The sequence below is a fragment of the Dasypus novemcinctus genome, chromosome 3 (genome assembly GCF_030445035.2).
Source record: "Dasypus novemcinctus isolate mDasNov1 chromosome 3, mDasNov1.1.hap2, whole genome shotgun sequence".
NCBI classification, from domain to species: domain Eukaryota; kingdom Metazoa; phylum Chordata; class Mammalia; order Cingulata; family Dasypodidae; genus Dasypus; species Dasypus novemcinctus.
The window spans coordinates 113,871,598-113,890,326 of NC_080675.1; the positions used below are offsets into that span (position 1 = coordinate 113,871,598).

Below are 18,729 nucleotides of genomic sequence, written 5' to 3' on the forward strand. Positions count from 1 at the left end.
CAGTTGGCTGAAATGCTTTCACCTGGCTCACTGCAGCTGACTCAGAGTGGAACAGACATGTTCCTCCCCATCAGGTATTTCAAGGGAAAAGGTCAGCGTGCTTTTCTTCACTGAATTCAGCCAGCAGAGTCTGCTATGAATCTCCGATCTGGAGATTCAACACAGAAACACAGAAAAGCTGAGACTGAAACGCCTCAGTGGAACGGTGTGTTAACCAGGGCCATTTGCTGGCTGGTATGGAAATTGCATGGACAAAAACTGTTCTCTGTATCCAAACTCCCGGGGAGAAAATCTGCGCCCCACCAGTGAGTCTCTGGTCCGGCTTTGAAAATTTAAGCCGGGCAACTTTAAAGACTAAATTGAACCAAATGTCAAAAAAGAACTGTAAAAAAAAAAAATAGGCAACAGAGAGAAATTAGCTATCAGAGTAAATTCATCAACATGTTCAGATGCCTGGACATTAGCAAAAAATTACAAGCCATACTAGGAAACAGGAAGAGATGGCCCAGGCAAAAGACCAAACCAAATATCCTGAAGAGATACAGGATTTAATACAATTAATCAGTGTTAATCACACAACTCTCCTAAATCATATCAAAGAATTTAAAGATAATATGACTAAAGAAATGAAGGATATTAAGACACTGGGAAAGCATAAAGGAAAATTTGAAAGCCTGCAAAGAAAAGTAACAGACCTTATGGGAATGAAAGACATGATGAATGAGATTAAAATTACATTAGAGAGGGAAGTGGATGTGCTTCAAGTGATTGAACTCCCGCCTACCACATGGGAGGTTTGGGTTCAGTTCCTGATGCCTCCTAAAGAAGATGAGCAAGACAGTGAGCTAACACAAGAGGCTGATGCAACAAGAAACACAAGGAGGAAAACATAACGAGAGACTTAACAAAGCAGGGAGCGGAAGTGGATCAAGCGATTAGGTGCTTCCCTCCCACATGGGCGGTCCTGGGTTTGGTTCCTGATGCCTCCTAAAAGGAAGACAAGCATACAAACAGACACAGCTAGCGCAAACACCGGGGGGTGGGGCAGGGAAGAAATAAATAAAATATATCTTTACAAAATACATTAGAGGCATATAAGGGCAGATTTGAGGGACGCGGACTTGGCCCAATGGATAGGGCGTCTCCCTACCACATGGGAGGTTCACAGTTCAAACCTTGGGCCTCAGTGACCCATGTGGAGCTGGCCCATGCGCAGTGCTAATGCACGCAATGAGTGCCGGGTCACATGGGGGTGTCCCCTGCATAGGGGAGCCCCACGCACAAGGAGTGTGCCCCGTAAGGAGAGCTGCCTGGCGCGAAAGAAAGTGCAGCCTGCCCAAGAATGGCGCCGCACACACGGAGAGTTGACACAAGATGACGCAACAGAAACACAGATTCCTGGTGCTGCTGATAAGGACAGAAGCGGTCACAGAAGAACACGCAGCGAATGGACACAGACAGCAGACAACTGGGGGGTGGGGAAGGGGAGAGAAATAAATAAAAAATAAATCTTTAAAAAAAAAAAAGAGCAGAACATCTGAACTGGAAAAGACAGAATATCAGAAAGAGAAGAGAATGGAAAAACTAGAACAGAGTCTCAGGGAACTGAATGATAAAGCCAAACACACAAACATTCATATCATTGGTGTCCCAGAAGGAGAACAGAATGGAAAATGGGCAGAAAGAATATTGAGGAAATAATGACTGAAAACTTCCTAGCCCTTGTGAAGGACATAAATGTCAATATCCAAGAAGGACAACGCACCCCAAACAGAATAAATCCAAACAGACCCTACCCTGAGGCACCTACTATTCAGAATGACAACTATCACAGATAAAAAGAGGATTCTGAAGGTAGCAAGAGAAAAAGAAAGCATCACATACAAGGGTAACTCAAGAAGATTAAGTGCCAATGTCTCATGAGAAACCATGAAGGAAAGAAGAAAGTGGTATGATGTATTTAAGGTACTGAGAGAGAAAAATTGCCAGTTAAGAATTTTATATCCTGCAAAACTGTCCTTCAAAACTGAGGATGAGTTCAAAGTCTTCACAAACAAAAACTGATAAAATATGTTATCAAAAGACCAAATTTGCAAGAGTTACTAAAGGGGGTTCTGCAGCCTGAAAAGAAAAGACAAAGGTAAGAGATTTGGAGAAGAGTTTAGAAAGGAATATTATTAGGAAGGGTAAACTAAAGGTTAAGAAGACAGACAACAGAACTATGTGAAAACAGAGAGCTGAAGGACAAAATGTCTGAAGTAAGTAATGTCTTTACAGTAATAACACTGTTAATGGATTGAACTCACCAATCAAAAGATAGAGACAGATAAAATGGATAAAAAAATATGAGCTGTAGATATGTTATCTACAACAGACCCACCTCAGATATAAGTACACAACCAGGTTAAAAGGTTGGGGAAGTGGTTGTGGTTCAACTGATAGAGTGTCTATCATACGGAGGATCCACAGTTTGATACTCAGGGCCTCCTGACCCATGTGATAAGCTGGCCCATGTGCAGTGTTGCCGAGCACAAGGAGTGCTGTGCCACGCAGGGGTGTCCCCTGCGTAGGAGTGTCCCACACACAAGGAGTGCACCCCACAAGGAGAGCTGCCCCAAGCGAAATAAGTGCAGCCCATCCAGGAGTGGTGCTGCACATAGAGAGCTGACACAGCAAGATGACACAACAACAACAAAAAAGTGACAGTTTCCTAGTGCTGCATCACAAGAATGCAAATGAACACAGAAGAACACACAGTAAGTGGACACAGAGAGCAGACAAGGGGAAAGGGGAGAGAAATAAATTTTTAAATAAATCTTTAAAAAAAAGTGAAAGGTTGGAAAAATGTATTCCATGCAAATAGTAACCAAAAAACAGCCAGAGTCAACCAGATAAGTGTAAATTAACAACATTATAGTATATGAACAATAATTACTCAGTGCAACTAACAAATTGTTCCTGTGATCAGTATTCTGTAATTTTTTTTCATTCAAAATAAACGCTTGCTTTTAATTGAAAAAAAAGTCAACTGACTTAAAAATGTCAGTTTTCTTCAAAAATATTCTTTAAAAACATTTTATTTGAAAATGTCTATTTTCTTTGACTTAGTTATTTAATGTCTACGAATTTGATAAAATAAACAGATGTATTCAAAGACACAGAAAGCAGTGTTATATATGAGACTAAAACATCATAAAAACTAAATATTCAAAGATCTATTATATAAATTACTGTATATCCATACCATTACGCAACTATTCAAATATTATGCTAGTAGTAAAATAAAATTAAGTTTTTAGAGGAATTGTTTTTATGATGGGAAAATGACCAAGACATTAAACAAAAAAAAAAATCGTTATATATAATATAGTATGTCTTCTTTGTAGAGTCTACATGTAAACACACACTTATAATTTAAGAAAGACTGAAAGAATATAATAAAACATGTCTACAGTTTTTGTTTCCCAACTTTTTTTATAATGATCATGAAAGAAAAAGAAATCTAGTAAAAGCTATTTTTAAAAAGTTAGCTTAAAAAGTCAGTATAATGTTTCATTGCTACATTGAAAGAAAAAATCCTGAACACCACCCATATAATAGGAACTCAAAATTTAATATAAAAGATCATATACATTTAACACCAAAATCTCAATTAGTGTTGCAACAGGGTATTGGGTAGACAATCTAGGACAATTTTTCAGACTTCGTTTCTGCTCAAGAAATCACACATACACACATTTGTTTTCTTTTTTACTTAATTTTCAATACACCACCCATTGTGATTATGCAAACTTCCAAGAGGATTTCAAATAACTTAGAAGTTATTTTATGAAAAGAATAAAAACCTAGCTATTTCTCAAAACCACCCAAGTTCCTATTAGATGATTCCAAGACCCAGACCCAGAACTCTGTCTTCTATCATAATTGTCTGCCTCTCATGCTTGTATTAGTCCTGGCTTGTTTGAGGTGATAAAGACTTCAAATTTAGAAACTGAGAAATTTAGAAGATATATCTTATTTAGAAAATTGGCTGAACAACTTCAATCCCATTTATCTCATAAAAAAACAAAAAAACAAATTCTACAACAATCCTAGTAAATGAAATCATTTAGATACTAATGGAAAGTCTATTAATCATAGATTGGAAAAAATTAGGAAAAAGTTACTGATAAAATTACATTCACTGAAATTTTTAAATACATTCGTATTTGAAAAGAATTTCACTGAAAAATTAATTATAATAATTTTAGTTTTCATGGGCATGTATGGCTTTATATGACTGACATAAAGTTGCCCTAGTTCTGCTATAGGGTTGCCAGTAACCCAGAAGAAAGCTTACATACTATTAGTTTGCAGTATTTCCTTGGACACATTGCAGGCAGAGTCTTGTGGCATAACATTCACATTCTCATATTGTTCAGGAGACATGGGCTCTTGTTTAATTTGAACGGATGAGTCTGGAGCTGGGGCACTGCCATGGGCTTGCAAAGTAGGAGATACGGTTACTTGGAGAGGGGCTCCAGTGGATGCTGGAGATACATGGGAAGATGGAGGCTCCAGAAAAACTGGGAAAAAGGGAGTAGGCAGCAGTGTGGCATCAGACGTTGTTTGAGATTGACTGTTTCGTTGTTCTCGTGGAAGGCTACTGGGAACCTGGTCTGGGCGCTCAGAAGGCTCATAAGTTTCTAGAATGGGAAACACACATAAACAGAAAAGGTTATCTGTAAAGTCATTAGTTTCTGATCCATTTTGTAATTTTAAAAGTTAAAGAGAATTTAAAATTAATAAATGTACTCATATAGCTTTTCAGTTCTTCAAAGTAGATGTCATGTAATATATACAACCACCAAGGTTACAGGCAGAATAGGAATTAACGTTCGAATTTTTCAGATTTTAAGTGACTTTGTACTAACGGAAGAGCCAAGATTGGCACTCAGACTTTTTGATTCCTCACCCAAAACTCTTTATATAACATGCTGTCTCCACTGATAAGCATTTTGGGGATGTACAGTCTCAAAGGCCTGTGACTGTGGGCTTTCCAAAGAAGAAGGATACCAAGGAGACGTAAGAGAAATCATATGATCTCTTCATGACTACTGTTCATTCCTTTCTAGAGAACAAAGAGTAACAAGTTATAGGAAACCCAACCCATCAGACTTTCTCTAAATACCTTGTAATCCCTGTAGAATCTGTATTCTATGGGTCCTCAGCGCACTCATTTCCATAGTTATCTAAAGATAAAATATTTTGTTAAGCATTTTGAAATCCAACTTCAGAGATAATCCATTTTCGTTAAACATTACATCTGCTATTACCTGCTGCTTGAGCATAAGCAGCCGCTGAACTTCAACATAAGCTGTCTGAAGTGCTGCACGAGCTTGCAAAAGGTTGTTATCCATGCACTGCAAGGATTTGCTTAGTTCCTCCTCCCTTAAGGAAATATTCAGCAGCTGGTCAACTTGAGAACGTTCTGCCAAAAGAAAACGTAAAACTCAGTTTAACACTTCCTTTAATAATTGAGCTTGAGCTCCTCAGGAAATGGAAACACACTAATTATTTAGGATAAACCTTTATTTTTGCTCCCAAGAGGTCCCTGGAGACTCAACAAATCTCACAAATCATATACTCAAGCCTGATGTTATCACAGCTAGAAATCAAAAGTTGGAAATAGTAAGATGGAGGTGTCTCATAGTTCAAGAGTGCTACCACATAATATCATCCTACCTAATAGCCATCTTCTATTGCTAACCCTTCCAGGTGAAATCTCTGTCCCAAGCAAACCAAGTGTTATAGGTTTCACTTGCCATTCTTCCTTTATTCCAGACCTGAACTGCTAGCACTTTCCTCCCACTATACATTTTCCTAGTCTGTTAGTTAACTTAAAATACTTCTCTTTATTAGAGAATACAGCTTTGAAATAGTACATCTACTTACTTTAAATGTTCTACTGTATGTATACATTTATCATATTTATGTCTGTCTCCTTCCATTTGATATGGCAAGACCCCTCTCCTAAACTTCAGATGCACATATCCAAATACTGACTTGATATCTCTACCTAGGTGTCTCAAAGGTTTGTTAACTCAGAGTATCCAAAGGGAATTTGTCATCTTTCTCTATCCTCTACCCTGCTCCTCTCATGGAGTTATTTAGCTCTATAAATGATAGCATCATCCACTCAGTTGCCTCAGTTAGAAATGTAGGGGTCATGCCTGACTCCTACATTATCCACCACATCTAATCACCCAAGGTTTCCTTCAATCACTTCCTGTACTAGACTTTATACTGGGACTAGGTTAGAGTCAACAGAAAGCACGAGTCATAAAAGCGTATCAGTGAGGGAGCCAGACTAATAACTTTGCTTCATAATTCTCTTTAGAACCAAATGAGCAACCAAAATGCCTCAAAATGGAAAACAAGAAAAATGGCTATAAATGACCACGAGGAAACATTTTTACTAAATGGTCTGTTTCCCTTCATCCCACTGAAAAGGCCCAATTGGACTTTCTGGCTTTAGATTGCATCCAATTTTTCCAAGGGATATACTAACTTTAGTTTATAGGCCTATGTGGCACCATAGATTTCTTCTATAGTTGAAACTGGATGTAGCAGGAAATCAAACTTTTTCTCTGCAATTAGGCTAACCAACAACAATAAGAAAATAACAAATGGGCAAGCAGTGTTTAAAAACCACAAGCTATGCTCTGGGTCAAGTTATAAAAGTCTGAACTGCATAAGAACAATTTCTTTCTGCCAGAATATGTTGCAACATACCTTTTTTTCCTTTAATTTTCCTTCTTTTATTTTTTCTCTCAAGACTTGGGAGTTCAGGAGAAGATCCATCCTGAGGGTATAAAGAAAACTGAGCTATTTTAAATGTGTAAAGGCTGTTATCTAGAAGAAGAAAAAAGAATCAATTCTAAGATAGTCATACATTGTTCTTTATTACTGCTACCATCTCTAACAGGATAGTAGGAGTCTTGTGCATATGGTACAAACTCAAATATTAGTTAAATGAGTGAATATAGGATTAAAAGAAAGAAAAAAAAGAATCCAAGATCAAGTACCTTCCTAGCATCCTAGAGGTTAAATCTGTGCTAAAATATGCTTAGGCAAAGTATTACACCTTGGTGAAGCAAGGCATAGAAAGAAGTATGAACAAAGCCAGTATCTCAAATGCTGATTTTATCTTGGTGTAGATTCCACTTTAAGTTTCAGTCAGAAAATCTTTACAATAGAAAATGAAACCGCTTATAAGACAAGCCCCAAGATACAAGTTTTATCATAAGACAATCTCTCAGTTCAAAGTTTATTTCAAATCAACTAACAATATCCATCCACTAGTGTTTAGTTCAAAGGTGCAGAGTTGGAATTTGAACCCAAGTCCAAAATTCATGCTTTTAACTACTCTGTTACACTGCTCAGTATTAAAAGGAAACAGCCCATTTTCTTACAGTGCCAGATTCCAGACTACATCACCACAAGCAACTGTCTTTTCAGAAAGGGTTCCTGAAAGGGGTAACTAATATTAGCAAAAAGGATGCCAAAAGAGCAGAAGTAGTATCACTGAAGGTACAGATTCTTCTTAATAGGCAGGGTAATTGAAAGACAAGAGATAACAATAGCAGAGCAAGAGAGACTTAAAATATTTTCTCAGACTATGTTCATTTACATACACTCTGAAAGTATTAATACCACCTTAGTGTTATGCCTAGTAGTCCTGAGTCTAACAATCATACACTGCTCCAACAAATGCAACACTAAAATGCCTTTCTTCAGTAGCAGTACAGAACAGATCATGAAAACAGATAAAGTTACAGCTGAAGATGTGGCTTACTCCTTGTCAGGTGATACAAAGAATCATTGGCTTAGATACTAGTTTTAGATATGACTTCATATTTTCCTAGTACTGTACATTCATCTTAGATTACATCTAACTTAATAAAATTACTGAGTAAAATAAACCAGTAGGATAAGAATATCAAAGAGCCCAAGCCTCACAATTCTATTCCAGCCATGAACAAAGCAGGGGAGAACCACAACACTAGATATGCCCCCTCCCCCCAATATTAAACAGTTAAAACTTCCTTATAACAGCTGACTCACCACACAAGATGTTCTGCAAAAAGCCACAGAATCATACTCACGCCAGTGGCTCTTCGTTTCTTTCTAATACTCTGGCCATCATTTTGTTCAGCACCAGAGGTGTAGCTGCTGTCAGTAGCTGCATCTGCCAAACTGGAGACTGCAAGGGCTGAGGACACATTTGACAAAAAGTTTCCTTCTCCATTACTCTCCTGGGCATTCTGATTCTCTGAAGGTGATGTAGACCTCTCCTGGCTGCTCAGGTTTTTTGCTGAATGCATCAAAGGTATCGTAAGGTCAGAGGGTAACTGTGCACTATGCCGCCTTTGGATAGCAACGTTTTCACCCCTTTCGCCTGTTCTCAGGGAGGCAGCCAGAGGTGTTATTTCCTGTTTAAGACCCACGATTGCTATTTGACTCTCTGTACCCCTCAAGGAGTGAGTAGGTGAAACAATTTGCTGGGGCTCATTTTCTTTGCCTGTATCCTCCTCACTGAAGAAGCTATACACAGAAGAAGTCCGGTCCATGATCACATTGCTCTCCGATAGGCTTCGCTTCCTTGCCAGTCCAGGTGATGAGGAAATGGAAACACCTTCCCACTGGAATCCTTCTAGATTGGACAGATCAGGTTCGCCATCCAAATCCAAGCCTTCTTGTTCATTCTGAACCAGAGGCACCATTTCTATGCCAAACCTTAGAAAGAAACAAAGAAGGGAAGGAAAAAAAAAAAAACTAGCTCAGATGTGGTAGAGGGTAGGGTAACAATGCACTGGGCTGTCAGCACTGAGGTTACAAAAATGAGTAAGATGGTTCCTGGCCTCAAAGAGCTCTCATTTTAATAAGAAATTCAGACAGAAAGTAAATAACTGTATTTTAAGTATTATAGTCTGACAAGTGCTAAATTAGAGATTTCTACACAGCTATGAGAACGCATAAGGGAGTAAATAATCTTGGGCTTTATTTATTATGTAGCTCGAAATCGATAATAGTAAATATCTAATTTTTAAAAGCAGCAAAAATAAAATAAAATAAAATAAAATAAAATAAACCAAAGAACATTTATTGACCATTCACAAGTGCCAGGCACAATGTTAAGAGCCTATTATTTATAATTTCAAGTAATACCCACGAGGTATGGAAAAGGGGGGCAAAATAAGTCCATTATTTCAAGAAGGAGAGAAATGCCCCCTAAGCCTATGTAATTATAAAGCAGCAGAATTACGATGTTCAACTAGCACGTCTACATTGAACATTATCATTCAGAAGTACCAACTACTCAACATGAGATAAATAGCCAAAATGTTACAAAAGTGTTTTAAGAGAAAGCATCTGTGATCATAATTATAATGTGATACTTATAGAAGGCTAACTATACATAGGTTCTGAGTAAATGGTAATGAGAACAGTTATATTTAAAATTGTACCACTCATTTCTAAACTGAGATCTAGAAATAGACATAGATTTATAGGTGTTATTTTTTATGCTGTTACTTTCTAGGCCCTATAATAAAAGTGACAGTTTCAATGGTTTTGTTTTGTCCCCATCTTGATTTTCAGAAGGAGCTCTATTTCCTTTTTAATCTGAATTCCCTATTAGGATATACTTTATTTCACTTGTCATAAAGGTTCAATCATTCTTTTGATATTCAAACCAGACTTCTACAACGTATGTCTTTTGCAAACATTTAATTAAATTTAACAAGTAGAATTCTCTTGACAAGGGTGAAATGATAGTTTTAAAAGAAAGAAAGAATAAAACGATACTGAAAAGAGGGACACACCTGGGTAAACCTTTGCCCAGTTCTTGCTTTTTCTTGGTTACTTGCTGAATGACCTGTTCCCAGTTGACGCTTCTCCGAGATGCATTTAGAATCTGCCGTAGTGTTGGCTTAAGACCAGATTCCTTCTCCGTCTCGCTTTTTCGATGACCACTGATATTGCGAATGCGGCGAGCACTATTGAGGTTTGGCTCAAGAAGGGGAGCTCCAGTTTTGCTCTTCAAACTAATGTGTCGTGTTAGATCTCTCTGGAGAGAGGCAGGAAAGCCAAGCTTACTTAGCTCAGGCAGGAGAGGACCTGAGGGCTGACCTGCATCGCTTTTTTGAAGCTCTACTTCCAAACTAGTATTCTCAAAGCCTTCTGTTTCATAAGATACATGAGATTTAACAGGGTCATCAACTTGTACATCATCTAGAGAGGTTTTTAAGTCTAGCAATAAGCCAGGGTGTGGACTGGGTGTAGATGTCATTTGTAATTCAGGTTCTTTCTGGAGAGTGTTAGAATTACATTGGGAATTGGATAATTTTCTAGATATTTTCTGGACTTGGTCATCCCCTCCTTTCTCTTCAGCAGTATGAGTGCTGCTAGATAAAACTTCTGTAGCTGCAGAACCTAGAGTTCCAATTTTTGTTACATGCTTTTCAGTGTCAGATATCTCTCCTTCACTTTCATCTTCTAATGCGTGTACTTGAAACTCAATCTTCAAAGATCCTTTTTCAGACTCTTCCACATTCCTACTTGCTTTTGCGTAGCTCTTGGTCCTTTTAGAAGTGCTAAGACTTGGATTTTGCAATTGTTCATGACACTGAAGCACGTCTTTGGCTTTTTGTAATGTATCATTTATATTTTCATTGGGTTCCCTTTGAGTGCCCAATTTATTCCCTTTTAAAACTCTAGGACATGAATGACGCAATTTGGATATGTAAGAACCACGGTTGTCTTCCAAGACAGGTTTGTTCAAGGAATCTGAGTGGTCTCCAGGTAAAAAAGAATTACTTTTGGTGGTCTTTAAGGGATTCTTTGAATCACACTTTTGAGGAACTGATTTAGTGCATGGAATAGGAAGGAGTGGGGATTTCAGTAATGGCATTTTATTTGAATTATGCTCTTGTTCAGGTTTCTCTTTAATGGGGCAATCTCTTGCCACTTCATAAGCACTGCAGTCAGAGGTGGCTTTGGGATTAAAAGATCCTGTATGTGATTCTGTTTGTGTTTTCAACACTGAGGGACTAACTGTTTCATTATTCCGGGGCTCTTGCTTTTCCATAGTTATTAGGCTAAAATCAAAGAAAGGCTTATCTGTTATCTCAGATTTGTTACCAGTGCCTTCTTTCAATCCTATTTGCAAATCCAGAGTCTTCTGGGAAGGATAAGGGGTCCAGCGACAGAGTTTTTCCCTAGCTACACTGCCATTCTTTCCACTGATTTTGGAAGCTACATTGTCTATTTGTCTAGTGGTCTGGGTTTCTTGGTGCTCAAAATTGAAGTCAAGCAAACCTTCTGAGGCAAATTTATCACTTGTAAATCCTTCAGAAGGACCTCTGTATGTGGTAACTGTACTAACTTTGTCATTTTCTTGCCGCTGCCAATGATATCTCTCTTGACTGTATTTGTTTGACTTATGAGATTTCTTATTCCATGGCATGTCTTCCATTTGACAGTTAGAATTTCTGTTTCTGCCTTGTTGAAATTTGTCTCCAGGGCCATTATAATTCCAACTATTTGTACTACGTACACTGGATTTCCAGTTTCCGTTACTGCTGTTCATATGCCAACTGGAAAAGCCACCTGTTCCTTCAGAATGCCAACTGGAATTCCTTCCTGTACCATTATGATTCCAATCCACTTTTTGAATGCTACTATTTGAATGCCAACCACCTCCAGAATTACTATGGTTGTGAAACCAAGTTGAGGAGCCTCCTGTAACACCCTTATGCCACCCAGAACATCCTCTTGGTCCACCGCTATTCCTCGAAGAATGTGAAAAGCTGTTCTTCCTAGTATTAAAGCCATCTTTCTCCCACTTCCAGTCCCGCTGAGGAGGTGCACGATGGTGCCTGTAACTCTCTCTGTCTTGATACGGGATTCGGTCTTCTCGTCTCCTTTGGGGTCGCCGGTCATCAGGGTTAATTTCTTGGCTGCTATTGGAAGCTTCTTCTTGTCTGGAAAAAAGAAAGTTTTTTCTTTAGTGATTTAAAGGAATTTTTATGCATCCTTTAAAGGCATAATCCACCAAACTACCCCTCTACTCCCCTCCCCTTACCTATGTGAAAGAGTCTATTTTCATTTCTAACAGAGGTGTTCATACCTTTAAATGATAAAGTTCTTAAATCTATATTTCTCAATTTTTTAACTTAGATATTACATAGTATCCTGTTTATATTATCGCCCCAGAAATATTAAAAAATTGACACACTTTTACTATCCTCCCTTTCCTACTCCTGTTTTTACTGGCATGTTCTTAGATTCTGTCCCTGTCTATCTAATTATTATTTTTGCATGATGTAGCTTTTTCAAAATAAGAACAATTATATTTTGTAGCTATTGTTAATTATTATAGTTAATACAATTTTAATGTTCAGCTGCCCTTAATATTGTGATTTCTCCAGTTGTAAGTTTTTTCTGTGAAACTCGGTTTCTTAACTTATTTTAAATGGTAAGATTTTACTTTGCATATTCACTTTTATTAATAAATATTTTATCAAGCACTCATTATATTTAAATCAACGACTGTTACTGGTGAAAGAAAACTTTTATGTTCCTGTTCCTGAAGGGCTTAGAACCTAACTGAGGCAATAAGTAAGGTCAGAAATAGCAGTAAAACAGCATATACCAAGTAAGTAGTAACCACAGTAAGTGCTATAAGGAGCTCCAGCTGCTTACACTGTTCATGTTAAACAAGGAGCCCAAAAAAATACAAACGAATTTCAGTAAACATAACAGGAACAGGTTTAAAATCACTTTCCTCTATAAACTGCCTATGTTGTGCCTAGCACAGAGCTTAGCATACGGCAGGTACTCAAAACAATAGGCAAAAATTTACTGAGTACCTACTAAGTCTCAGGCATTTACTGTTAAAGCATTTTAATTCAATCATCTCATATCACTTTCTGAGGCAAGTACTCTTTATTAGCCCTATTTTTTAGGTGAGGAAATGAAGGATTAGAGAAGTCAAGTAATTTGCCTGGAGTAGGACAGCCAGTAAATGATAGAACAGAGAGTATGAACAATGGCATTCTCAGTCTAGAGTCTACATTCTTAACCACTAGGTCTCAACAGAATGAAAATCTCAAAACAGTTTCACTGTCGATTCCCTTTTTCTGACCTTGACTTAATTCATAAACTCAGTACTGAATTTAATTGGCTTTTAGAAGCTTCTAATATATTTGTAAGATTTTAGACAGTGAATTTCATCCTTTTTCACAGGATGAAATTAAAAGTTAATTTACCCAAAAGTTCAAACATCTATTTATATTTAAATTACAACCATTTCTAAACAGAAGACCCTTAATCTCCAAGTGACAAATGTTATTACATACACTAGTAGGATTTTTGTACCACTATTAATCAAATTGCTTTTATCTTTTGCTTCTAAGCAATATGCAACTTTTGAAATCCAAGAGGACTGCTATACTAATGCAATACAGAAATGTGAGGAGAATTAGACAATAAATCAGTCACAAAGTAAAATATCTAGATCATGGTGAAGTAGCTAGATCACGGGGACAAGAGCATTTAGCTGAACCCACAACTCAGAAAGAATAGTTAAAAACCTCATGAAGAAATAAGTAACTAACTTTATAAACAGGTCCACCAAGGAGGCATATCACAAGACACAAAGAATATTAACTATGATAAGGATGTCTAATTTACTGAGAAGTTCTTTTATCCTCTTAATGTTTAATCATTTTCACGATAAGCTAATAATGGCACAAGCATATAAGAACGAAAATAGAAATTAGTCTCCTAGAGGCTCCATGTCCCTAAAACAGGAGAAAGGAGTCAACTACTGTTATACTGAAAGTATTCGGAATGTCATCTGAAGGACTAAACAACTGAACGATAGAAGAACCACGTAAGAAAATCTCCTTTGAGGAAGGAGTAAAAAATACTTCCTTTTTACATATGAATCTTTAACTAAAAAGGAGGTGCAGACAAGTACAGTATTCAAGAAAGAGCTTTAAAATTTTATTTTAGAATTTGAAATTTTTCTCAACAGGTCCTAGCACTTAAAAAATTACCCTACCCCATAACTGGTTCTATCTCTCCTTTACTCTTACCTGAAAATCTCTGCCTCACCAATTAAACTCTTTAGACTATAAACCAGTCACATAAAACCACAAAAACCTAATATAATATCCAAATGTATAGGTATAGATATGAAATTATGTATTACAAGCTTGAAAGCTTACACTGCTTAAATGATCCTGACACTGTCAAATTTAAAATATAAATTTATTCGAGGCTCATCGCGCTTAGGAACCATACACAGCCCAGGGCAATAAATATTTACTTAGAAAACCAAGCACACTGTGGTATTCACTAGGGATTCAAAGATGCTAATAAAAGGATAAATTAAATTTGGCAGAAGTATCATACTAATTCACATCAGGAAAAACTTTTTTTCCTAAAGGAGAAGATGCTATTTTGGCATTAAGAAATACTACATAATTTATCCAAATGAAGCTTATATGTTATTACTTTTCATTAGAAAATTTAGATACTGTTATAAACCAATAAAACAGTTCTTACCATAGTTAATTAACAACATGGTAAAATTTTCAGATATGTAGCTATAGCTAGCTTATGAAGAGCAATACTGAATTTGCTGTTTTTTAAGCAGATAGTATAGTAGTTCAAGAAAGCATTCCACTGCTCTTCTGTGCATGAGACAGCAACTTCAAACTAAACTTAATAACTAAGATAAGCTTGAAAGCTATAGGTTGAAAAGTATGAAAATGTAAAACATATTCTCTCTTACGTTGTTGAAGATAGATTTTTTAAAAAAATCAAAATCATTACTTACCGACTTTGTTCCTTCCTTTGTTTTATTAACTGAATGAGTTCCTTGTCAAAATAATCTTCTTCCTCTTCCTCTCCCTTTCCATCATCTTCTCTTTCCTGGGCATCCACATTATCTTTGTGCAATTGGCCAGAAATGTGCTTTGCATATGCAGAGAGACCCACTTCTGTGACCCCGCACACTCGGCATTCATGACTACTGTCCCTAGGGAAAGAGGGAGATGAGGGACATTCAATTCTCCCCACTGGCATGGCACACTCACCAGATCTGTAATAGTTTCCTCTGAAAGATACTGTACACTATGGCACAGTGCAATATTAGTGCTAATCAACTTTAATACTCCTTTCATCACTTTTAACAAATTTGTTCATAAATTACTTTTTGTAATAAATTTAAGATTCTTTTTTCCAGCAATCAAGAGGCAATATGCTTCAAAATAATGTTTAGGAGGAAAAATCTTCTTGAATTGCTGCATTTAAAATCTTGCTAGAGGAAACATGGTGAAAGGGGAGGCAGGGCAGGGGGTCAGAGCAAACAGAAGTTGCTCTGGAGCACACCCATGGTGCCAGCTGCACTCAGAAAGCCTGGTGACTGTGCTTACATGTAATCTCTGGCTCAAGAGCTTTCTCCCAGTGAAAGTTAAGGGGTGGGGAAAAGAGTATGTGGCATAGCCAATCCCAATCCAGTAACTAAAATGGAACAACTGGTGCTCTGCCTGGAATCTGAAGATCCTGGACCCCAGAGCAAATGATAGGAGTAAACTCAGCAAACTTTTTTGGTCTGCGTGGTTCATGTGGGCTGCATACTGCTTCAGAAGGGCTTATTTTAAAGGGAATGGAAAGCATTTCAGTTGTAGGAAGTTAACAGCTGTGCAGAGCAAATGGTTTTTCTCAAATTTCAGAAACTGCTACAATTCACAGAGAAGCCAAATCAGGTTCTCAGGTAATGAAGAAAATTGGGCAGAATTCTGTCCCCTTTATTTTTTACACACTTACTGATAAATATCTTCCTTGGATAGTTTAAGAAGCTATAGTCTTGGAACTGTCCAGGACTGTAGCAGATCAATAATTTAAGTACTTTTTAGTTTCCTTAAATCCTTTGATTGGTTCAGCTGTCCGTGCAGTCATTATGAGACACATCCGAAATCCATGGCCACAGAACAGCAACATCCATTCAATAATAACTCTGTTATCAGATGTCTTGAATTTATATATGTAAGTGGCATTTTTGCACTTCCTATGCCAATCTATCAAAAAAATCAACAACATGCCACCTTTGGCAAGATGCGCACACATGCACACACACACCACTCTGCTATCTCCCCCTTACATACACCTAATGAGACATAGGCAGAATTCATATCAATTAACCAGAAGAGTCCCTCAAGCCTGCATATTTCATTTCCTAGAATATGGCTTCAGTTACCAGAGTGTCCATTCAACAATTACTTACTGAGCAACTACTGAATTCCAGGCACTATGCTAAGTATAGGGTTGCTGTTGTCTAGGGTGACAAAATAACAAACACACAAACAATGCCCAGGAAGTTAAAAGAAACTGTTTCTCACTTTGTAAGAATCCTGGAAAACAACTCAGAGAAAAGTTTTAAGTTTTCACCTTTTCTGGACTTTGTAACCTCAGGTGCTCTGGATATAATATAGTTTTTAGTCTATATTTAATTACATTATTAATATCATTTTAATGAGCTCTAATCAGGTTCCATGAAAATATCATCACCTAATCACTGTGCATATCAATATCTTCTAATCCCCCAGGAACATAAACATATTATTTTCACTGAGTTTTCCACTGTACATTACACATTTAAATATTTACATCTCAATATATAAATATATATTGAATAAATATATATCTATTTTTATATTTAAAGAAGACTAATCCTCAACTTTCTCCAGTTTACCAGGGATATTCCATCTTCTTCTCTTAAGCAATTAAATTTATGACAGATTGTGGCAGTTTGTTATTATTTATGAATTCCAAAAAGAAATATACATTATGTTTGTAAGCTGGTTCATTCCTCTGTGAACTGGCTATAATTGGTATAATAACCCTTTGACTGTATTAGACTTAGCTGAGACATCTGATTAAATTATGTTAAGATTAGGGCTTTGATTCAACCACTTCATTAGAGTGCGACTCAGTGGTGAGTGACTGTCTCCTTGGTGGGCTGATAGAACAGACTCTCACAGGGAAGCAGACAGAGAAGAAGAACACAGAGGACTAAAGAGAACTCACTGTCACAGCAGAGGCCCTGGAAAGAGAGGAGTCTGATAGTTTACAGCTGACCTTGTGAAGAGACCAGAGGAGCTGAGCCTAGAAAAAAACGTGCCCTGGGAGAGGGATGAGCCTTATGCCAGCCTACAGTTGAGATCAGAAGAAGCTGGGACTGGGAAAATGTACTTGGCCCAGTGGTTAGGGCGTCCGTCTACCACATGGGAGGTCCGCGGTTCAAACCCCCGATCTCCCTGACCCGTGTGGAGCTGGCCCATACGCAGCGTTGATGCACACAAGAAGTGCCGCGCCACACAGGGGTGTCCTCCGTGTAGGGGAGCCCCACGCGCAAGGAGTGCACCTGGAAGGAGAGCTGCCCAGCGTGAAAGAAAGTGCAGCCTGCCCAGGAATGGAGCCACCCACATGGAGAGCTGACACCACAAGATGACTCAACAAAAAGAGACACAGATTCCCGTGCCGCTGACAACAACAGAAGCGGACAAAGAAACAAAATGCAGCAAATAGACACAGAGAACAGACAACTGGGGTGGGGAGGGGAGGGGAGGGGAGGGGAGGGGAGAGAAATAAATAAATCTTTAAAAAGGAAAAGAAAAGAAGCTGGGACTATGGAGCCTTAGGAAGAAGAAGGAAAGCTGAACCCTCAAAGACGTCGCCTGCCATCCTGCATCAACAGGTGGCAACAGACTTTGTATAAGGAAGTACCTCTTATGGTACCTTGAATTGGACTCTTTGGAGTCTTGTGACTGTAAGCTCCTACCTCAAATAAATACCCTTTATAAAAGCCAAAAGAGTTTGGTACTTAGCATCAGTACCCCTTCTGGCTGACTAATACACAGCTCATTCAAAGTAAATGCTAATCTGTAACACAAAACAAGTGTTGCAGAAAGAAGTTAAAAATATATAAATATAAATCTATATTTATGGACAGCATAGAAAAATCTGAAGACTATAACAAAACTAGTGCACATCTACACCATAAGAATAATTCATTTTAACTGAACTTTCTCATGAGAAAATCTTTTTCGCTACAGTATAGAGGGTATTTTTAAACTGTGGAAACTATAGAAAATGTTTTAGTCTACTTTCCTACCCCAAAACTTACAGAATATTAAAACTGTATAGTGCAACACCGGAGACATCATTCTACTGGGACTTTAGTACAATCCCCAAATGGTATTTAAAATTAAGTTCCTGATTTTACCCTCACTTCTAAAATCCACAGAATATTTCCTGCATCCAAACCATCAAAATTTCTTTCTTCAAAGAAATGTAACATAGATTCTTTAAAATAGGAATGTAGAGAAAATATTTGACTTAGTTAAAAATAAACATTCATAATCATACACAAACACACTTTGTAACCCCTAAAACAAAAGCATATGTTGGAAACTTAACCAACATTCACACAAGATTATTTTTAAATTCTGCTTTTCTTGTGAGAAAGAATATAACCACAGTTCCAAAGAATTTGATAAAGAAACATATCAGAACCCTTTCAGCCCAGAAGGAAGGGTACAGGCAATAATTACAAAATAAAAGTTAGCATTAAAAATGGTGTCTCAAAGAACAGAAATCCCTAATATTTTTTGT

The 18,729-nt window shown here is 37.5% G+C and overlaps 1 protein-coding gene across 1 annotated transcript in view; it reads right to left on the bottom strand.

The window, feature by feature from the left end:
- The window catches only part of ZNF106 (zinc finger protein 106), a 113,214-nt gene that overhangs the window by 23,468 nt on the left and 71,017 nt on the right, over positions 1-18,729 (bottom strand). Inside the window, exons 4-10 of the mRNA XM_058294010.2 lie at positions 14,891-15,091; positions 9,867-12,026; positions 8,148-8,778; positions 6,775-6,844; positions 5,316-5,470; positions 5,171-5,231; positions 4,344-4,685 (exon numbers count right to left, since the gene is read on the bottom strand). Coding sequence (XP_058149993.1) covers positions 4,344-4,685; positions 5,171-5,231; positions 5,316-5,470; positions 6,775-6,844; positions 8,148-8,778; positions 9,867-12,026; positions 14,891-15,091 — 3,620 coding nt within the window. The remainder of the gene's footprint in view (positions 1-4,343; positions 4,686-5,170; positions 5,232-5,315; positions 5,471-6,774; positions 6,845-8,147; positions 8,779-9,866; positions 12,027-14,890; positions 15,092-18,729) is intronic.